This window comes from Hyaena hyaena, unplaced genomic scaffold (assembly GCF_003009895.1).
Source record: "Hyaena hyaena isolate Hyena2069 unplaced genomic scaffold, ASM300989v1 scaffold_874, whole genome shotgun sequence".
Lineage (NCBI taxonomy): Eukaryota > Metazoa > Chordata > Mammalia > Carnivora > Hyaenidae > Hyaena > Hyaena hyaena.
The window spans coordinates 756,617-771,540 of record NW_024081504.1 but is presented as its reverse complement, the minus strand read 5'-3'; the positions used below and the strand labels follow the sequence as shown (position 1 = coordinate 771,540).

General features: G+C 36.9%; 1 protein-coding gene across 3 annotated transcripts in view; it reads left to right on the top strand.

The window, feature by feature from the left end:
• Positions 1-249: 249 nt before the first annotated feature.
• The window catches only part of LDAH (lipid droplet associated hydrolase), a 100,845-nt gene continuing 86,170 nt past the window's right edge, over positions 250-14,924 (top strand). For 2 of the 3 annotated variants that reach the window (XM_039220200.1, XM_039220203.1), the window contains exons 1-2: positions 250-303; positions 13,794-13,949. In XM_039220200.1, coding sequence (XP_039076131.1) covers positions 13,796-13,949 — 154 coding nt within the window. In that variant the 5' untranslated portion in view covers positions 250-303; positions 13,794-13,795. Of the gene's footprint in view, positions 304-1,749; positions 2,050-13,793; positions 13,950-14,924 lie in introns of all 3 variants that reach the window. The other variant, XM_039220202.1, reaches the window with a different exon arrangement.

Here is a 14,924-nt window from a genome sequence, read left to right as displayed (position 1 = left end):
AGTATACGAGATTGATTGAAACAGGAGGCGGATAGCGTTCAAATGAAAAGGAAGACAGAATTCCTGAATATCTACCCCGCTCCGACGCTCTCACTGGAACTGGAACACACGCCCCCAGCCACCCACAAGGACCTCCCAAACCTGAGCACACCACCCGTCTTCAAGGGACCGCCTCTGCGCAGTGGAGGGCTGCGCCGCGCCGCGCCGCGCGGCGCTGTGACGTAAAGGTAGGCGGGACTTCCGTTCCCAGTGCTGTCTAGGAAGGAGCGTTGCGATAGAGCCAGCTACTTTCTAGGCCGACAGGTGAGGCACGGCCTTGAGGGGACGACTTTGCGTAAGAACTAACGGGCAAGCGGGCACCTGGGAGCCAGAGCCCTTCCTCTGTGTGGCCCCTCGCAGAGCCTGTGCTGCCCTGGGCCAGACGGCCCACAGGGTGTAAATAACTGCTGCGACCTCTCGGGGTTCGGATCCACTCTGGTCCTATCACAGCAGTGGCTCCTCTGGGCGTGGTGACGCGCCATTTGTACTAAACTGCAGCCTGCCTGCGGGACGTTTATGGCGGCCCTTTTGGGGAGTAGGGGCTCGCACATTGGGCATTTGGCCGGGAAGAAGTGACTAGCTGGGCTGGAGACCCCAACGATCAGAGTTCTTGTACCTCTAGGAAGTTCTAAGAGTTCTAAGCCTCTTTTCCTCTGGAAAAGTCTCTGACTTCTCTCTGTGCCTCAGTTTCCCCCACTTGTCCATCGGCGGGGTCATTAAAGGCTGTTTTGGTTTGATCTCAGTTTTCTCCGTCGGATCAACCTCTTCCCCCATCCTCTTCCAAATTTGTTACACCAGGTACCCTTGAGTTTTGATGCGTGGGCCATTCTCTGAACTCGACACTCCCCTACCACATGTTTGATGTTCAGTATTAATTGCTCAAGTATTTTAACGTGGCACCAAGGTCGGAGCCGAGCTCCTTTCCTTGAACTTAGAGTGCAGCGTGTTGGGGAAACCTTTGGGGCTTTCACTTGCCTCTACCGCTTGCCTTGCATCATGGTATTTTAAGGAAGGAGTTTTTGCCTGAATTTTTCCCATGTATAAAATGAAATACATTGATATCCTTTTGTTAAGATTGTTTTATCAAATGAGATCACTCATGTGGCACCAAGAACAGTGTTTTACACACAGTAAGCACTCAATAAATATCCACTGTTATGAATGACACATCCATACAACACCCACCTCACAGCTAGTGCTCACACTTCTTTATAATCACCCTTTACCCTAAGGCCTTAACTGTAAACTCTCACCCTTGGGGCTTTTTTATTTTTTTTATTTTTTTATTTTTTCACACAAGGCAAGATGAGACATGTGTTCCTTGATTCATAAATTTATTTCTTCCCTCAGGAGTCGTAACAGCACTTGCTTTGTGTCTTGTATGCCACACTGGAAGAGTTCATAGTCTAGTATGTGAACCCATAGTTTTAGCCACTTTTGTTCTAAGAGCAAATCCCTGTGGAGAAAGAGGTAAATGTAACAAAAAGAAACCCAGAAAAGTTAGGGGAAATCTCTGAAATCTTTATTCATGGGATTTTTTTTTTTAAAGCTTCTTTCCAAAATGATAAATAGGAAAGTCTCTTTTGGATTTTTTCCCCCGTGTTTCCACCGAAAGGTGAAGGCCTGCAGGATTTTGTTATAATGTGCATCATGCCCATTCCTTCTCTGACTTTCTCCTACAATACTGTGCTATTTATTCAAATTCCATAGTACTGCATACAATTTCAGAGTGATTTGTGACTGGAAAATACTGGAACAGGAGTCAGAAGACCATAGAATTGATTTTGCCATTTAAAAGCCTCATAACCTTAGACAAATAACATAACATCAGCTGTCCTGGCTGTCGTGTAGCCATTGTTAAGATCAGATGAGAGGATGAGAATGTCCTGCACAAATGAACTACAAAGAAGGTGGTTTTGTTGCGACTGGTGAGATTACCATCAATTCAATATAGAAATTGATGACTTCCTCTAATATGTTATTTGGAAAAAGATGAATATAAATTTAATGGTAAGCAGACTAAAAAAGGTTCTGTTTATGCATCTGTATTATGTGTTGACTTGCAGCTGTATGTTTTGAAGCTTACACATGACTGTGTGGTAAGATTCCCAGTTTTTCTCTATAATTCCACTTATACCAATTACAATTAAATAAATGTTTCAAAAACCTTTTTATTCTGACATAATTATAGATTGAGAGAAAGTTGCAAGAAAAAAATGTGTGAAGAGGTCCCCATGTGCCATTCAACTAACCTTCCCTGATGGTAGTATCTTGTATAACTATAATATAATTTTTAAACCAGAAAATTGACATTAATATATTCACAGAATTTATTGAGATTTCCCCCCATTTCACAAGCACTCATTTGTGTGTGTATATAGCTTCTTGTAACCACCATTTTCTTTATAGCCACAACCATCTTTTCCTACCCCAGTCCCTCACACGTGGCAGCCACTAGTCTGTTCTCCAACTCTTTAATTTTGTCTGTTTCAAGAATGTAGTATAAACACAATCATACAGTGTATAACTTTTTGAGATTACTTTGCATTAATTCCTTTGAGATCCATTCCAAGTTGGTTTGAAGGTTTTGTGTGAACATGTTTTTATTTCTCTGGGATAAATGCCCAAGAATGCAATTGTGCTGGGTCACATGGTGTATATTTAGTTAATTTATATGATATGCTTTTTCTTCTTTACCACCTTGATATGGAAGATTACATTGATTTTTTGATGTTAAATGTACCTGAAATAGATCCCACTTATTCATGGCATATAATACTTTATATACATTGCTGGGTTCTTTTTGCTAATATTTTATTAAGATATAGATATGACAGGCATTGATATGTAGGGGTTTTTTTTGTGTGCTATCTTTGTCTCGTTTTATCAGCACACTAGTATTCTATAGTCTTTAGTGATAAACCTGATATTAGTAATTTGTATTTTCTCTCTTTTTATCTTAGTGGAGTTTTATTGATTTTATTGATCTTTTTCAAAAAACTGTTCTTTATTTAATTCATTTTTCTCTACTTCCAATTTTTAAAAATTTTTAATGCTTATTTTTGAGAGAGAGTGAAAGAGCATGAGCAGTGAGCAGGTGGGGGCCAGGGAGAGAGGGAGACACAATCTGAAGCAGGCTTCAGGCTCTGAGCTGTCAGCACAGAGCCCAGCGCGGGGCTCCAACTCATGGACTGCAAGATCATGACCTGAGCCAAAGTGGGACGCTGAACCGACTGAGCCACCCAGGCATCCCTACTGTCTTCACATTTTATATATAATTGTCATATTTCCTCTATATACATTGAGCACCACATCAAATGATGCTATGAACTTTTGGTTCAACCATCAAATATGATTTAAGAGGTTCATAAGGAGAAAGATAGTCCCTTATATTTGCCATTGCTTTTAATCATTCCATTGTTCCTCCTTGTCTGAAGTTAAACCTTATTCACTTATTTCTTTCTGTTTAGAGAACTTCCTAAGGATATGTCTGTTAGCGACAAATCCTTTAGTTTTTCTTCATTTGAGGATATCTTTATTTCACCTTCATTCCTTGAGAGGTTGTTTTTCCTGATACGAGATTTGGGGTTGATAGTTATTTTCCTTCAGCACTTGAAAAATGTTGTGCCACATTTTCCTGGCCTCCCTGATTTCTAATGAGAAATCTGACATTCTAATTATTGTTCCCTTATAGATACTATGTCATTTCTCTGTGGTTTCTTTAAAGAGTTTTTTCCTTATTTTGGTTTTCTGAAGTTTGACTATAAGGTGCTTTGTATTTCTGTAGGTAAGAAGCTGTATCCCAGTAAGTATAAAGATTTATTATATGAAAAAGATTGTATTTTAATTCAGCAGAGGAAAGATGATTTCTTTACTAAATGGTATTGTCTTGAAGAAAACAAAGCGGATACTTACAGGTGGATGCAGGTGGATTAAAGGTTTAAATGTAAAAACTAGAATAACAAAAATAAACATCCAAGAAGCTAGATGTAAAATATAGGAATCCAGAAAAGAGGAAAGGATCAGCAATATACAAAATCTCTTACAAGCCAATAATAAAAAGATAAACCATTGTGAACGTTGGCAAAGGATATGAACAGACAGTTCATAGAAAAGAAAGTCCAGAAGCCCAGCAAACATGAGAGGATGTTCAAATGCACTAGCAGCCAGAGAAAAGCAAACTAAAGAGTGAGATATTTTATACCCGAAGACTTAAAAGAATTAAAAATAATAGTACCACTTATTGATGATAGGATTATAGAGGGAAAGATAGCTTCCTAGATTGCTAGAGGAAATATGATTCCTACACCCTTTTGAAAAGCAATCTGGCAAAACCTATTAAAATTCAACTCTTGTAATTCCACACTTGGGAATCTGGCCATTAGAAACAAAAGAACTGGTGTATGTGGATATATGTAAGAACATGGGGATTTAAGAGTACTTATTCCAACATTGTCTGAAAATACTGGGAGTTAATTGAGTGCCTGTCAGCAGGGAAATGGTCACATGAATTATAGTGTATCCATGTTATAGAACCATTAAAAATAATGAATTAGATATACTATTTGACTTGGCAGGATTTTTGTGTGTTCTTATGAAAGTCAAATGCATTGAAGTGTGTATAATATGCTCCTATTTATCAAACACTGACAGTTCATATTTATCAGAATGCATATAAATGTTTATGTATATTTGCATGTGATTAGAGAAAGATATGGAAAACTTTATACTGAATTAGTAACTTGAGTTTAGAAGTGATACGCATGGACGTGAAAAGGAGAGGTAGAGATGAGGCATATAGAAGATTAAAAAGTAACTGACTATTTTTTAAGAATCCTAGGATATATTATATCACATTTATACATTCAAATAAAATTGTGTGTGTGTATGTAAAATTTTTCAAAGAACATGACTTCTGGAGTCATTCAGACATCTGGGTTCAAATTCTGACTCTACCACAGTCCAGATTACTAGTTGTGTGAACTTCTACAAATTCCTTAATATCTTTCAGTTAATTTTCTTCTCACATGTTTTGTTGGGGTAGAGAGAGGAAATAGTAGTACCCATCTTGTAAGATGGATGCGAGGGTTAAGTGATAATGATACGTGTAAAGTGTTTAGCACAGTGCCTGGTTTATAGAAAGTACTCTTAAAACGTGAGTTCTTATTATTGCCTCACTTCTTTTGCTCTTTGACATTTATATTTTTTAAAAAGTTCATTACCAGCTCCTAACTTTCTCAAAACATTCCCCTGTGGCTTATATGAATTTACGTATCTTCTCAGGTTCATGCCTCTTTCTAATTGTTCCTTTTTAGTCTTTAACTGGCTTCTTTTTTCTTGCTTAGGGAAATTCCCCTCCCCCCAAATTCCAGCACGAACTGTCAAAGAATCTTTTGAGTTAGGTGACTAGGTGAATAATGATACTCTGTATGATAACAGAGAAGTCAGGATATAGGATAGGATCTATAATTTTTGAAATAAGATGATTTTTAATTTTTGACACTTATGAAAATTTGGTGTTTCAGTGAGGCACCCAGATGAAAATGCTCAGTAGTTGGCACTCAAAGGGATAAGAGGGCCCAGGAAGGAACCTTTAGGTACAGGGAATGGAGGAGGAAAAGTTCTCAGAGAAGATGGGAAGGTATCATAGAAGCCAAGATAAGGGAGCTCTTTAAGAAGAAGCTGGGCAAATCATATCTCTACTGTGACCTTTCTGGAGCTTTAGTTCTGTGGCTCCCACTTTCTTCTGATCTTGTCCCTTATTTTCTTGAAATTTACTGTGTTCTTTTTTTTTTTAATGTTTTTATTTACTTCTGAGAGAGAGAGAGAGAGAAAGTGTGAGCAGGGGAGGGTCAGAGAGAGAGGGAGACACAGAATCTGAAGCAGGCTCCAGGCTATGAGCTAGCTGTCAGCACAGAGCCCAACACGGGGCTCGAACCCACAAACAGTGAGATCATGACCTGAGCCGAAGTGGGACTCTTAACCGACTGAGCCACCCAGGCGCCCCGAAACTTACTGTGTTCTTAATGAATCCGCTTCCTTTCCTCCAACTAACTTCCTTTCCCCAGTAGTTCCCTTTTATGTAGAATAGTGCTTCCATTCTCCTCATCTTTAGCATCAGAATTGAAGTCATTGTCACTTACCCTTCCCTAGTTTCTCATACAGAATCAGTAATAAGACTTTCGTCTCTCATTCATTTCCTTTATTCCCACCCTCATTTCTTGCTTAGGTTATTTTGATAGTGTCCAAACTTTTAGTGTATTCTTCTGGGGTTTTTTCCCCCATCTTTCACAATCTTTTAAAAGAAGTACATTAATCAAATCCTTCCCATTATTTTAAACACCATCAGACTTCCTGTGCCTTCAACACTTTCCCAAACTGTTCAGAAAAAGAAAGTGAAATGAAGAAAGGGAAAGGTTAATAGGATCACCATTGACAAATTGGTTAAATCAGCTTTTAGAAGGTTGTATGTATATTTTGTCCCTCTCTTCAAGGTTCAGAAATTCTTATTAGTGTAATTTAAAGGTTCTGCAGAACTAAAATATATGTGTCTTTGTTTAACCTATTTTGGTAGGTTGTGTTTTCCAAAGTTGGCCACAATAACCCCACACCACATATTCTTCTTGCAATATGACTTTGACATGCTTCACTTTGAGAGAGGTTCATTTTTCCTCCCTTTGAATATGGGTAGGCTATGACTAACATGCCACTGTTGCTATGTGACTTATGAGGCTAGGTCTTACAAAGTTACAGTTTTAATTTGATCCTCTTGAGACAATTGCTGTTGAAACTCAGCCATCATGTTCTGAACAAGCCCAAAGTAGTCCATGTGGAAAGACAGTGTAGGTGTTCCTGGCCAACCTGTCTGACAGCAGCATCTATCATCAGAGATGTAAATAGAGTTACTTTCAGATGACAACATCTCCTGCCTCCACTGAACATGTCACACACCCAGCTGTTGAGTCTTCTCAGCAAAGGTCCCCAACATTATGGATTAGGGATAGGCTCTTCTTTTGCTGTGCCATTTGTCAACTCCTGACCCACAGAATCCAAGAATGTAGTAAACTGGTTGCTTTAAGCCACTAAGTTTTGGAGTAGTTGTTATTGTAACGGGTAACAATATTATTTATGAATAAGGACAGCTTGCTTCTTATCCAATCTGCATACTTTTATTTCTTTTCTGTGTCTTGTATTGGCCAGGACCTCAAGTACAGCCCAGAATAGAAGTGTTGATAGCAGATTTCTTTGTCTTGATCTCAAACTTTCAGGTGAAGTGGGGGAGGTGGTTTGCAGGATTTCACCCTTAGTAAAATGTTTGCTGTAGGTTTCTTTTAGAGATACTTATATTTCATCAAGGAAGATCACTCTATTTCTCCTTTTTTTTAAAAGAGTTTTTTCATGATTCTTTATTGGATTTTATCAAGTATATTTTCTGTATTTTGAGATGGCTTTATGGCTTTTCTCCTTTATTCTGTTAATGTGGTAAATTGACTAAATTTTGAATGTTTAAACAATATCACATTTCTGATATATACACAGTTTGGTCATATGTATCACTGGATTTGGTCTGCGAATATTTTGAATAGAGTTTTTGCATCTATGTTCATGAGCGAGGTTGGCCTGTAATTTTTCTTTCTTATAATGTCCTTCTCAGGTATTGATACCAAGATATGCTGGGCTCATAAAATGAGTTAGGAAGTGGTCCCTCTTTTTCTGTTTTCTGGGCAAGTTAGATTGGTGTTATTTCTTCTCTAAGTGTTGACTCTGATCTGGACCAGGAATTATGGACTCAATGTCTTTAATAGCTATTGGACTGTTAAGAGTCTTCTAGCCTTTTTGTGTTTGTTTGTCTTGGAATTTGCCCAAATCAAATGTATAAAGTTCTTCATAATGTTCTTTATCATATTCATGATATAACCCCATTATATTTTTAATGTTTGTAGAATCTAGAGTGATAGCTTCTTTTCCCATCCTATTGATTATTTGTGTCCTTTTTCCTTATGAGTTTTCTCAGGGGGTTATTCATTTATAACTCTTTTGAAAGGCTAGCCTTTTGACTTTGTTAATCCTCTCAAATATAAACTTTTTTCCTATTCCATTAATTTCTCTTCTTTATTATTTCCTTTTTTCTATTTTTCTTATTTGGATTCATTTAGTTTTCCTAACTCCTTAAGACAAATGATTAGATCTTCAGTGTCCAGCTCTTTTCCCCTAATATGTTAGAAAACATTTTAAGGCTTTAAATTTTTCTGCAATAATACCTTTATCTGCATCCCATACATCTTGATATGTCTTATTTTCATTATTATTTAGTTTTCAATTACGTTGTGAATTCTTCCCCCACTCATCAGTTATTTGGATGTTTGTTGCTTAATTTCCAAATATTGGGGGATTTTCTTATTATTTTTACTTTTATCTTATTTCCACTGTGGTTAGAAAAAATACTCTATTATTTCATTTTTTTGCAAATTTATTGATACTTGCTGTATGGCTCAGTATATGGTCAGTTTCGGTAAATGTATCATATGCACTTGAAAAGTATGTGCATTTTGTAATTATATGATATAGAATTCTACACATGATGATTGTGTTAAATATGTTAATATAAATATATTATTCAAATTTTCTATATTTTTATTGACTTATTTCTTTATTATTTCAGATACTGAGGTATATCAGAATGTTCTACCATGTTGTGGTCCCATCTACTTCTTCTTTTACATTTGTCAATTTTTAATTTATCTCTGGAGGCTAAAATATGTACATACTTATTTAGAATTGTTATGGTCTCCTGGTGGATTGAATTTATATATATATATATATACACACACACATATATATGTATATGTGTATATAACTATACCACCTCTTCTTTGACTAGTATTTCCATGGTTTATTGTTTCCATCCTTTTACTTTTATTCATTATGTATTTTTATTCTTAATGTGTATTATTTATAAGTAGCACACAATTACTTGTTTTATTTTTATCCAATCTGATCACCTTTGCCTTTATCTAATTAGCATAATTGGTCTATTTATTTACATTTAATTTATTACTGTTATACTTAGTTTTAAATATACAGTTTTACTGCTTTTTTAATTCATTTGTTACACTTGTTCTGTATTACTTCTCTGCTTTCTTATCTTTATATTAAATATATTCTCTATTTCCTCTTTTATTACACATTCTTGAGCAGTTCTTTTATTGGTTACTGATTTTTTTTAATATATTTTTTTATTTTTTATTTCTAGGAGAGAGAGAGAGAGAGAGACAGCGTGAGCAGGGGAGGGTCAGAGAGAGAGGGAGATACAGACTCTGAAATAGGCTCCAGGCTCTGAGCTGGCAGTCAGCACAGAGCTGGACGCGGGGCTCGAACCCACGAACCGCGAGATCATGACCTAAGCGAAAGTCGGACGCTTAACCGACTAAGCCACTCAGGCACCCCGGTTACTGATTTTTTTAACAGATTTTTTTTTTAGTACCATTTTTTTCCCTCTAGCTTTTCATATGGTTTCAACACAAGCAAGGCTTTCCTTACTAACATGGGATTGATTGGACTTAATTTTAATGTACATTTTAAACTAAATTTAAAACAACTCCCAGCCTCACCAGATTCATATAGCTCTCCAATATGTTAATATTCACTAATAGAGTTACTAAAAATTTACAGAACTTTCAATAAAGCTTCTGCTGCTGTTTTTGTAGATATTTGTACTTCTTTTGTTGTGTTTTGAAGACAGTTAGAAATTTTAAATCTCATCCCTGGGACTTAAAAAGTTCAATTTTCACTTGCTTAGTTACTAAATATTTTACAAGTAGTTTTAGGACTAGTGCCCAGAAACAACATTAATTAACTGTCAGTCAGGGCTCAGACACATGCAAAATATATGCTTTGCTCTGTGTAGTTGCAGGACATTAACACAGCCCACAACTTATATTTAATAATGTCATGTATAAAGTTTTTGTCATCTGAAAAAGCTTAAGAGCTTCTTAGCTACCTTGTTTGTATATATGATAAATTGTACAAGTTATTGTTACATAGTGTTAGTGTTTTAACTCTGAAAGAAAATCACCTCACTACCTCTGTTTCAAAGTTAATGTAGTTTAATTGAAGACTATCTGGACATTGCAACACACATTTGTTTTTTCATTTGTTTCAAGCTTTTATTTAAATTCCAGTTAGCATATAGTGTAATAATTAGTTTCAGGAGTAGAACGGAGTGTTCATAACTTATCTATACCTCCCAATGCTCATCACAACAAATGTCCTCCTTGATACCCATCACCCATTTGGCCCATCCTCCACCCACCTCCCTCCATCAACCCTCAGTTTATTCTCTATAGTTAAGAGTCTGTTTTATGATTTGCCACTTTTCCCCCCGTCATCTGTTTGATTTCTTAAATTCCATATATGAGTGAAATTATAGTATTTGTCTTTATCTGACTGACTGATTTCGCTTAGCATAGTATTCTATATATAGCTCCATCCATGTCATTGCAAATGGCAAGATTTCATTCTTTTTTATGTCTAAGTAATATTCCATTATATACATATACCACAACTTCTTTATCCATTCATCAGCTGATGGATATTTGGGCTCTTTCCATAATTTAGCTATTGTTGATAATGGTGCTATAATCATAGGGGTGCATGTGCCCCTTCAAATCAGTATTTTGTACCCTTTGGGTAAGTGCCTAGTAATGCAAATGCTAGATCATAGGGTAGTTCTACTTTTAACGTTTTGAGGAGCCTGCATACTGTTTTCCAGAGTAGCTATACCAGTTTGCATTCCCGTAACGGTGTAACGGAGAAAGAGGGTTCCTCTTTCTCACATCCTCACCAACATCTTTTGTTTCCTGTGTTGTTAATTTTAGCCATTCTGACAAGTGTGAGGTGATACTTGATTGTGTTTTGATTTGTATTACACAAGTTTTTTAAAAATACTTTTATCATTTGCAGTTCTTATATGTGTGAATAAAGCAGAATTCTTACTAAGTAGCCAAAATAAAATGCAAACATTATTTGGATTTGGATGCTAAAGCTAAATGAGACTCATTTATAACTCCACTTGCAAATATTTTTGTTCATTAATATAGCCACTGTTCTCATTGGCTGACCTTATAATAAATATTATAAATTTGAACCTCCAAAATTTATACTGATCAAATTCTGCTTTTCTATTTTATATGTTGCCTAGTTTGTGTAAGATTTATTGGCCCTCCTCTGAGGAGGGCAATTGTGGGGATGAGCACTGGGTATTATATGGAAACCAACTTGACAATAAACTATTAAAAAAAAAGATTTATTGGAAAAAAATTTTTACTAAATAAAATTAAACCCATTAATAAAAACAGGTGAACACCTGTATTTAGGTAAGTAAAGCTTACCTAAGTTACACAAATTGTATTCACACTTGGTGTATTCACGTGAACCCTAAGTCTTGCTGCTTATCAAAACTGATTGCATTTAAGATTGCTTAGAGGCTGTGTTTTGTAGGTGGGGCCATCAGCCTCTACAATTACATACTTAGAATACATTGTTCCTTCTTAATTGGACGCTTGTTTGCAGACCCAATTACTTTGGATTCTTAGGTAAGGAAGAACTTGAGGTTTCTTACTCTTAAGATTTCCTTTGCTTTTTATTTATTTATTATTTATATATTTATTTTTGGCTGTAGCAGAATCAGAAACATAAGAGCGAGTAAAATAAAAAGATGCTTTGTAATACATAGGTTTACTCCATGTTTCTTAGTTGTATTTTATTTGAGGTATTTTAGAAGCATAGTTCATTTTTTGTTTTCCAAATTTTATAGACTGATTGAGTTTCTTATCTACTTGAATTCTTATTAATATTGTAGCTAATCAAACTCCCAAAATGTCATTTGCTTAAAGTATTTATGAGTAGAATATAGTTACTAACTTTGGATTATCTTCTGGTGCAGGTATTTAGTTTAGCCAGTGTCTTCTCTGATGGTGCTCTAATTTAATGCAGTGTGGAACAGCTAAATCTCATTGTTTCCAACATTTTGTAAATGTCATAAGAGCTTTATAATATACTCTGTTTTGTGACAATTTCAGAGATTGGAGTACAGTGACATGTATTGGTGAACTAAAGATCAATCCTTAAGAAAATATGAGATGATACTTTTATTTATTTAGTCAATTTATTTTGAATGCAGAGGAGTCCCCACTTTTTGAGTGAGTTTTTTTTTTTTTTTTCTAAGTAATTTTATTTGGGAAAGTTTCAGACTTTTGGAGCTTTTTTGGAGTACACATGGAGATCGGGATATATGTTAACTTTTTCTTCCTTCCTGTATCCAAACCTTACCTTAACCTAAGGTGATTGTCAATCTGGGGAGGAATGTGTGGTACTGGCAGTGAGTTTGTTGACTGTTGTGCTGTGAGAGAGCACAGCATGACATGAATAACAAGTGCAAAGATTACTAGGTAAAGTTTACCTGGCTACCATTTCCACTGTTGACTTAATGATAAAGAAAGGTGCAGTGAGTGAGTTCAGAGTTTATTTGATGTGTTTAGGGAAGACCTCAAGTAGGAAGTAGAATTTGAGCTACCTCTAAGGTGGGAAAGATTTTAAGAGAAAAATTTAGATAGACAATGAAGGATGTAGCAGTCTAGATCCATTCAAGAGAGAGAAACCACACAGTAACTCAGAAGGTTAATTTAATAAAAGGAATTTTTAAGCTGTGGAAGAAGAGAAACTATAAAACTTTAGAAAACTCTAAAGATCGCCTAGGGAGAGGGAAAGTACCCAAGAAGAGACAAACTGGGAACGTGGCTTTAGATCTTACTGAAGAAGGTGTGGTGGCAGCCTATTGTGTGGTAGGGAAATTTGGTGGTTGCCTGGGCCAAAGCTGGTCCACAGTCATCGTGTCAGGACATGAACCAAGACTGGTAGGAGGGTGTGCAGAGTGAAGCAGGATGCTGGTGCAGGTGTGAGGTCTGAAGTGTGTGGAGCCTGCGTGGAAGGGCCACAGCAGCAACTCTGGGATCCAGGTGAGTTGAAGCTGATAGGCAGGTGCAGAGAAGGTTGGGCCACTGCTTTGGGCACTACTGGAATGGGGAGTTGGAGAAGCTTCCCTTTTTTTTTTTAAGCAACCCAGAGCTCTATTGGGCAAGGCCCTTCCAGGCTACTGTGTGCAACAGAGATCAGGTGGCTGGCTCCTTAGTGTGCATGTGGGCTGAGGAGAAGGTGCAAGGAGCAGCCATCTGGTCTGAGGCACACACCTGTGCTCTCTGGGACTCTTGCTACATTGCCGTTGCCACCAGAACAGAGAGCTAGAGAAAGAGGAAACACATTGCAGCCCGCCAAATGCTGGACAAACTGTACCCTATAGCCACCTAGTACTAGAGCAGGTTTGTTTTGTTTTGTTTTGTTTTGTTTTGACAGTCTTGGCGCTATTGATTTTTGGGCTAGAATATTCTTCTTTGTGAGTGCTGTCCTAGGCATTATAGGGTGTTTAGCAGGATCTCTGGCCAATCTGATCTTGATTCACACTCCTGTGGAGTCTTTCACTTCACTGAAGATGTGTCACTCTGTTTCTCCTTACTCTTGTGGTTTGTTTTAATTTTGTGTGTGTGACCCTATAATCCAGAATAGTTAAATGGTCATATACCCGCCATATTTCCTTGTGTGTATTGAAATTTGCCTTTTTTTAATTTCTTGAATATTGTCTTTGGCCCAAGGTTTTACACGTTAGCAACTCATTTTATTGTTTTTCTCCTCTCATTTAGAAATGGATTCCAATATCAAGGGAGAAATTCCTGTGCATGAGGAATTCATTTTATGTTGTGGAGTTGAAACCCAGGTTCTAAAATGTGGGCCCTGGACTAACCTCTTCAGTGAGCAGAGGACCAACAGGCCGAAGCTGCTTATTTTTATTATTACAGGTAACTTTAAAAATCTGGATGAGGAGGGGCGCCTGGGTGGCTTAGTCGGTTAAGCGTCCGACTTTCGCTCAGGTCATGATCTCACGGTTCGTGGGTTCGAGCCCCGCGTCGGGCTCTGTGCTGACTGCCAGCTCAGAACCTGGAGCCTGTTTCAGTCTGTGACTCCCTCTCTCTCTGACCCTCCCCTGCTCACGCTGTCTCTCTCTCTCTCTCCTAGAAATAAATAAAACATTAAAAAAAATTTTTTTAAATAAAATAAAATAAAAATCTGGATGAGGAGTCTTTACGCAGATACTTCTGTAACTTTTTCAGATTTTAAAGAGAATTTGATAAATTTAAAACTTTGTGGAAAGAAATAAAATTACTCACACCGTTGATAACAACCACTCTTAGTACTTTAGTGGCTGGGCTTTTTGTTTTTCTTCAGTGCATTTTATGTGTGTTATGTTTATGTGTGTTTTAAATCATAATTGGAAGTACACATGTAGTTTTGTAATCCACTTTTAACATTTCTTAATATTTAGAATAATTAGAACTATCAAATTTGTGACATTTTTCTAAATAATTTTTTTTGCCTCACTCCAAGATGATTATAAGTTTACTGTAGAACGTTTATTTATTCTGAGATGTGGCACCTGGGTCATTTGTGACTTTTGCAGGATGACTGTCAATAGAATGTCAGGGGTAGTTTCTTGATTGTAAATATTCAAAGCCCTTTTAAACTTGTGAGTTAGAACATATATATAACTACACACCCAAAAAACAAATCCAGTGAAGAAGTGGGCAGAAGACATGAACAGAAACTTCTCCAAAGAGGACATCCAGATGGCCAATAGGCACATGAAATGATGCTCAGCGTCCCACATCATCAGGGAAATACAAATCAGAACTACACTGAGATACCACCTCATGCCGATCAGAATGGCTAAAATGAACAAATCAGGAGACTCTAGATGCTGGCGAGGATGTGGAGAA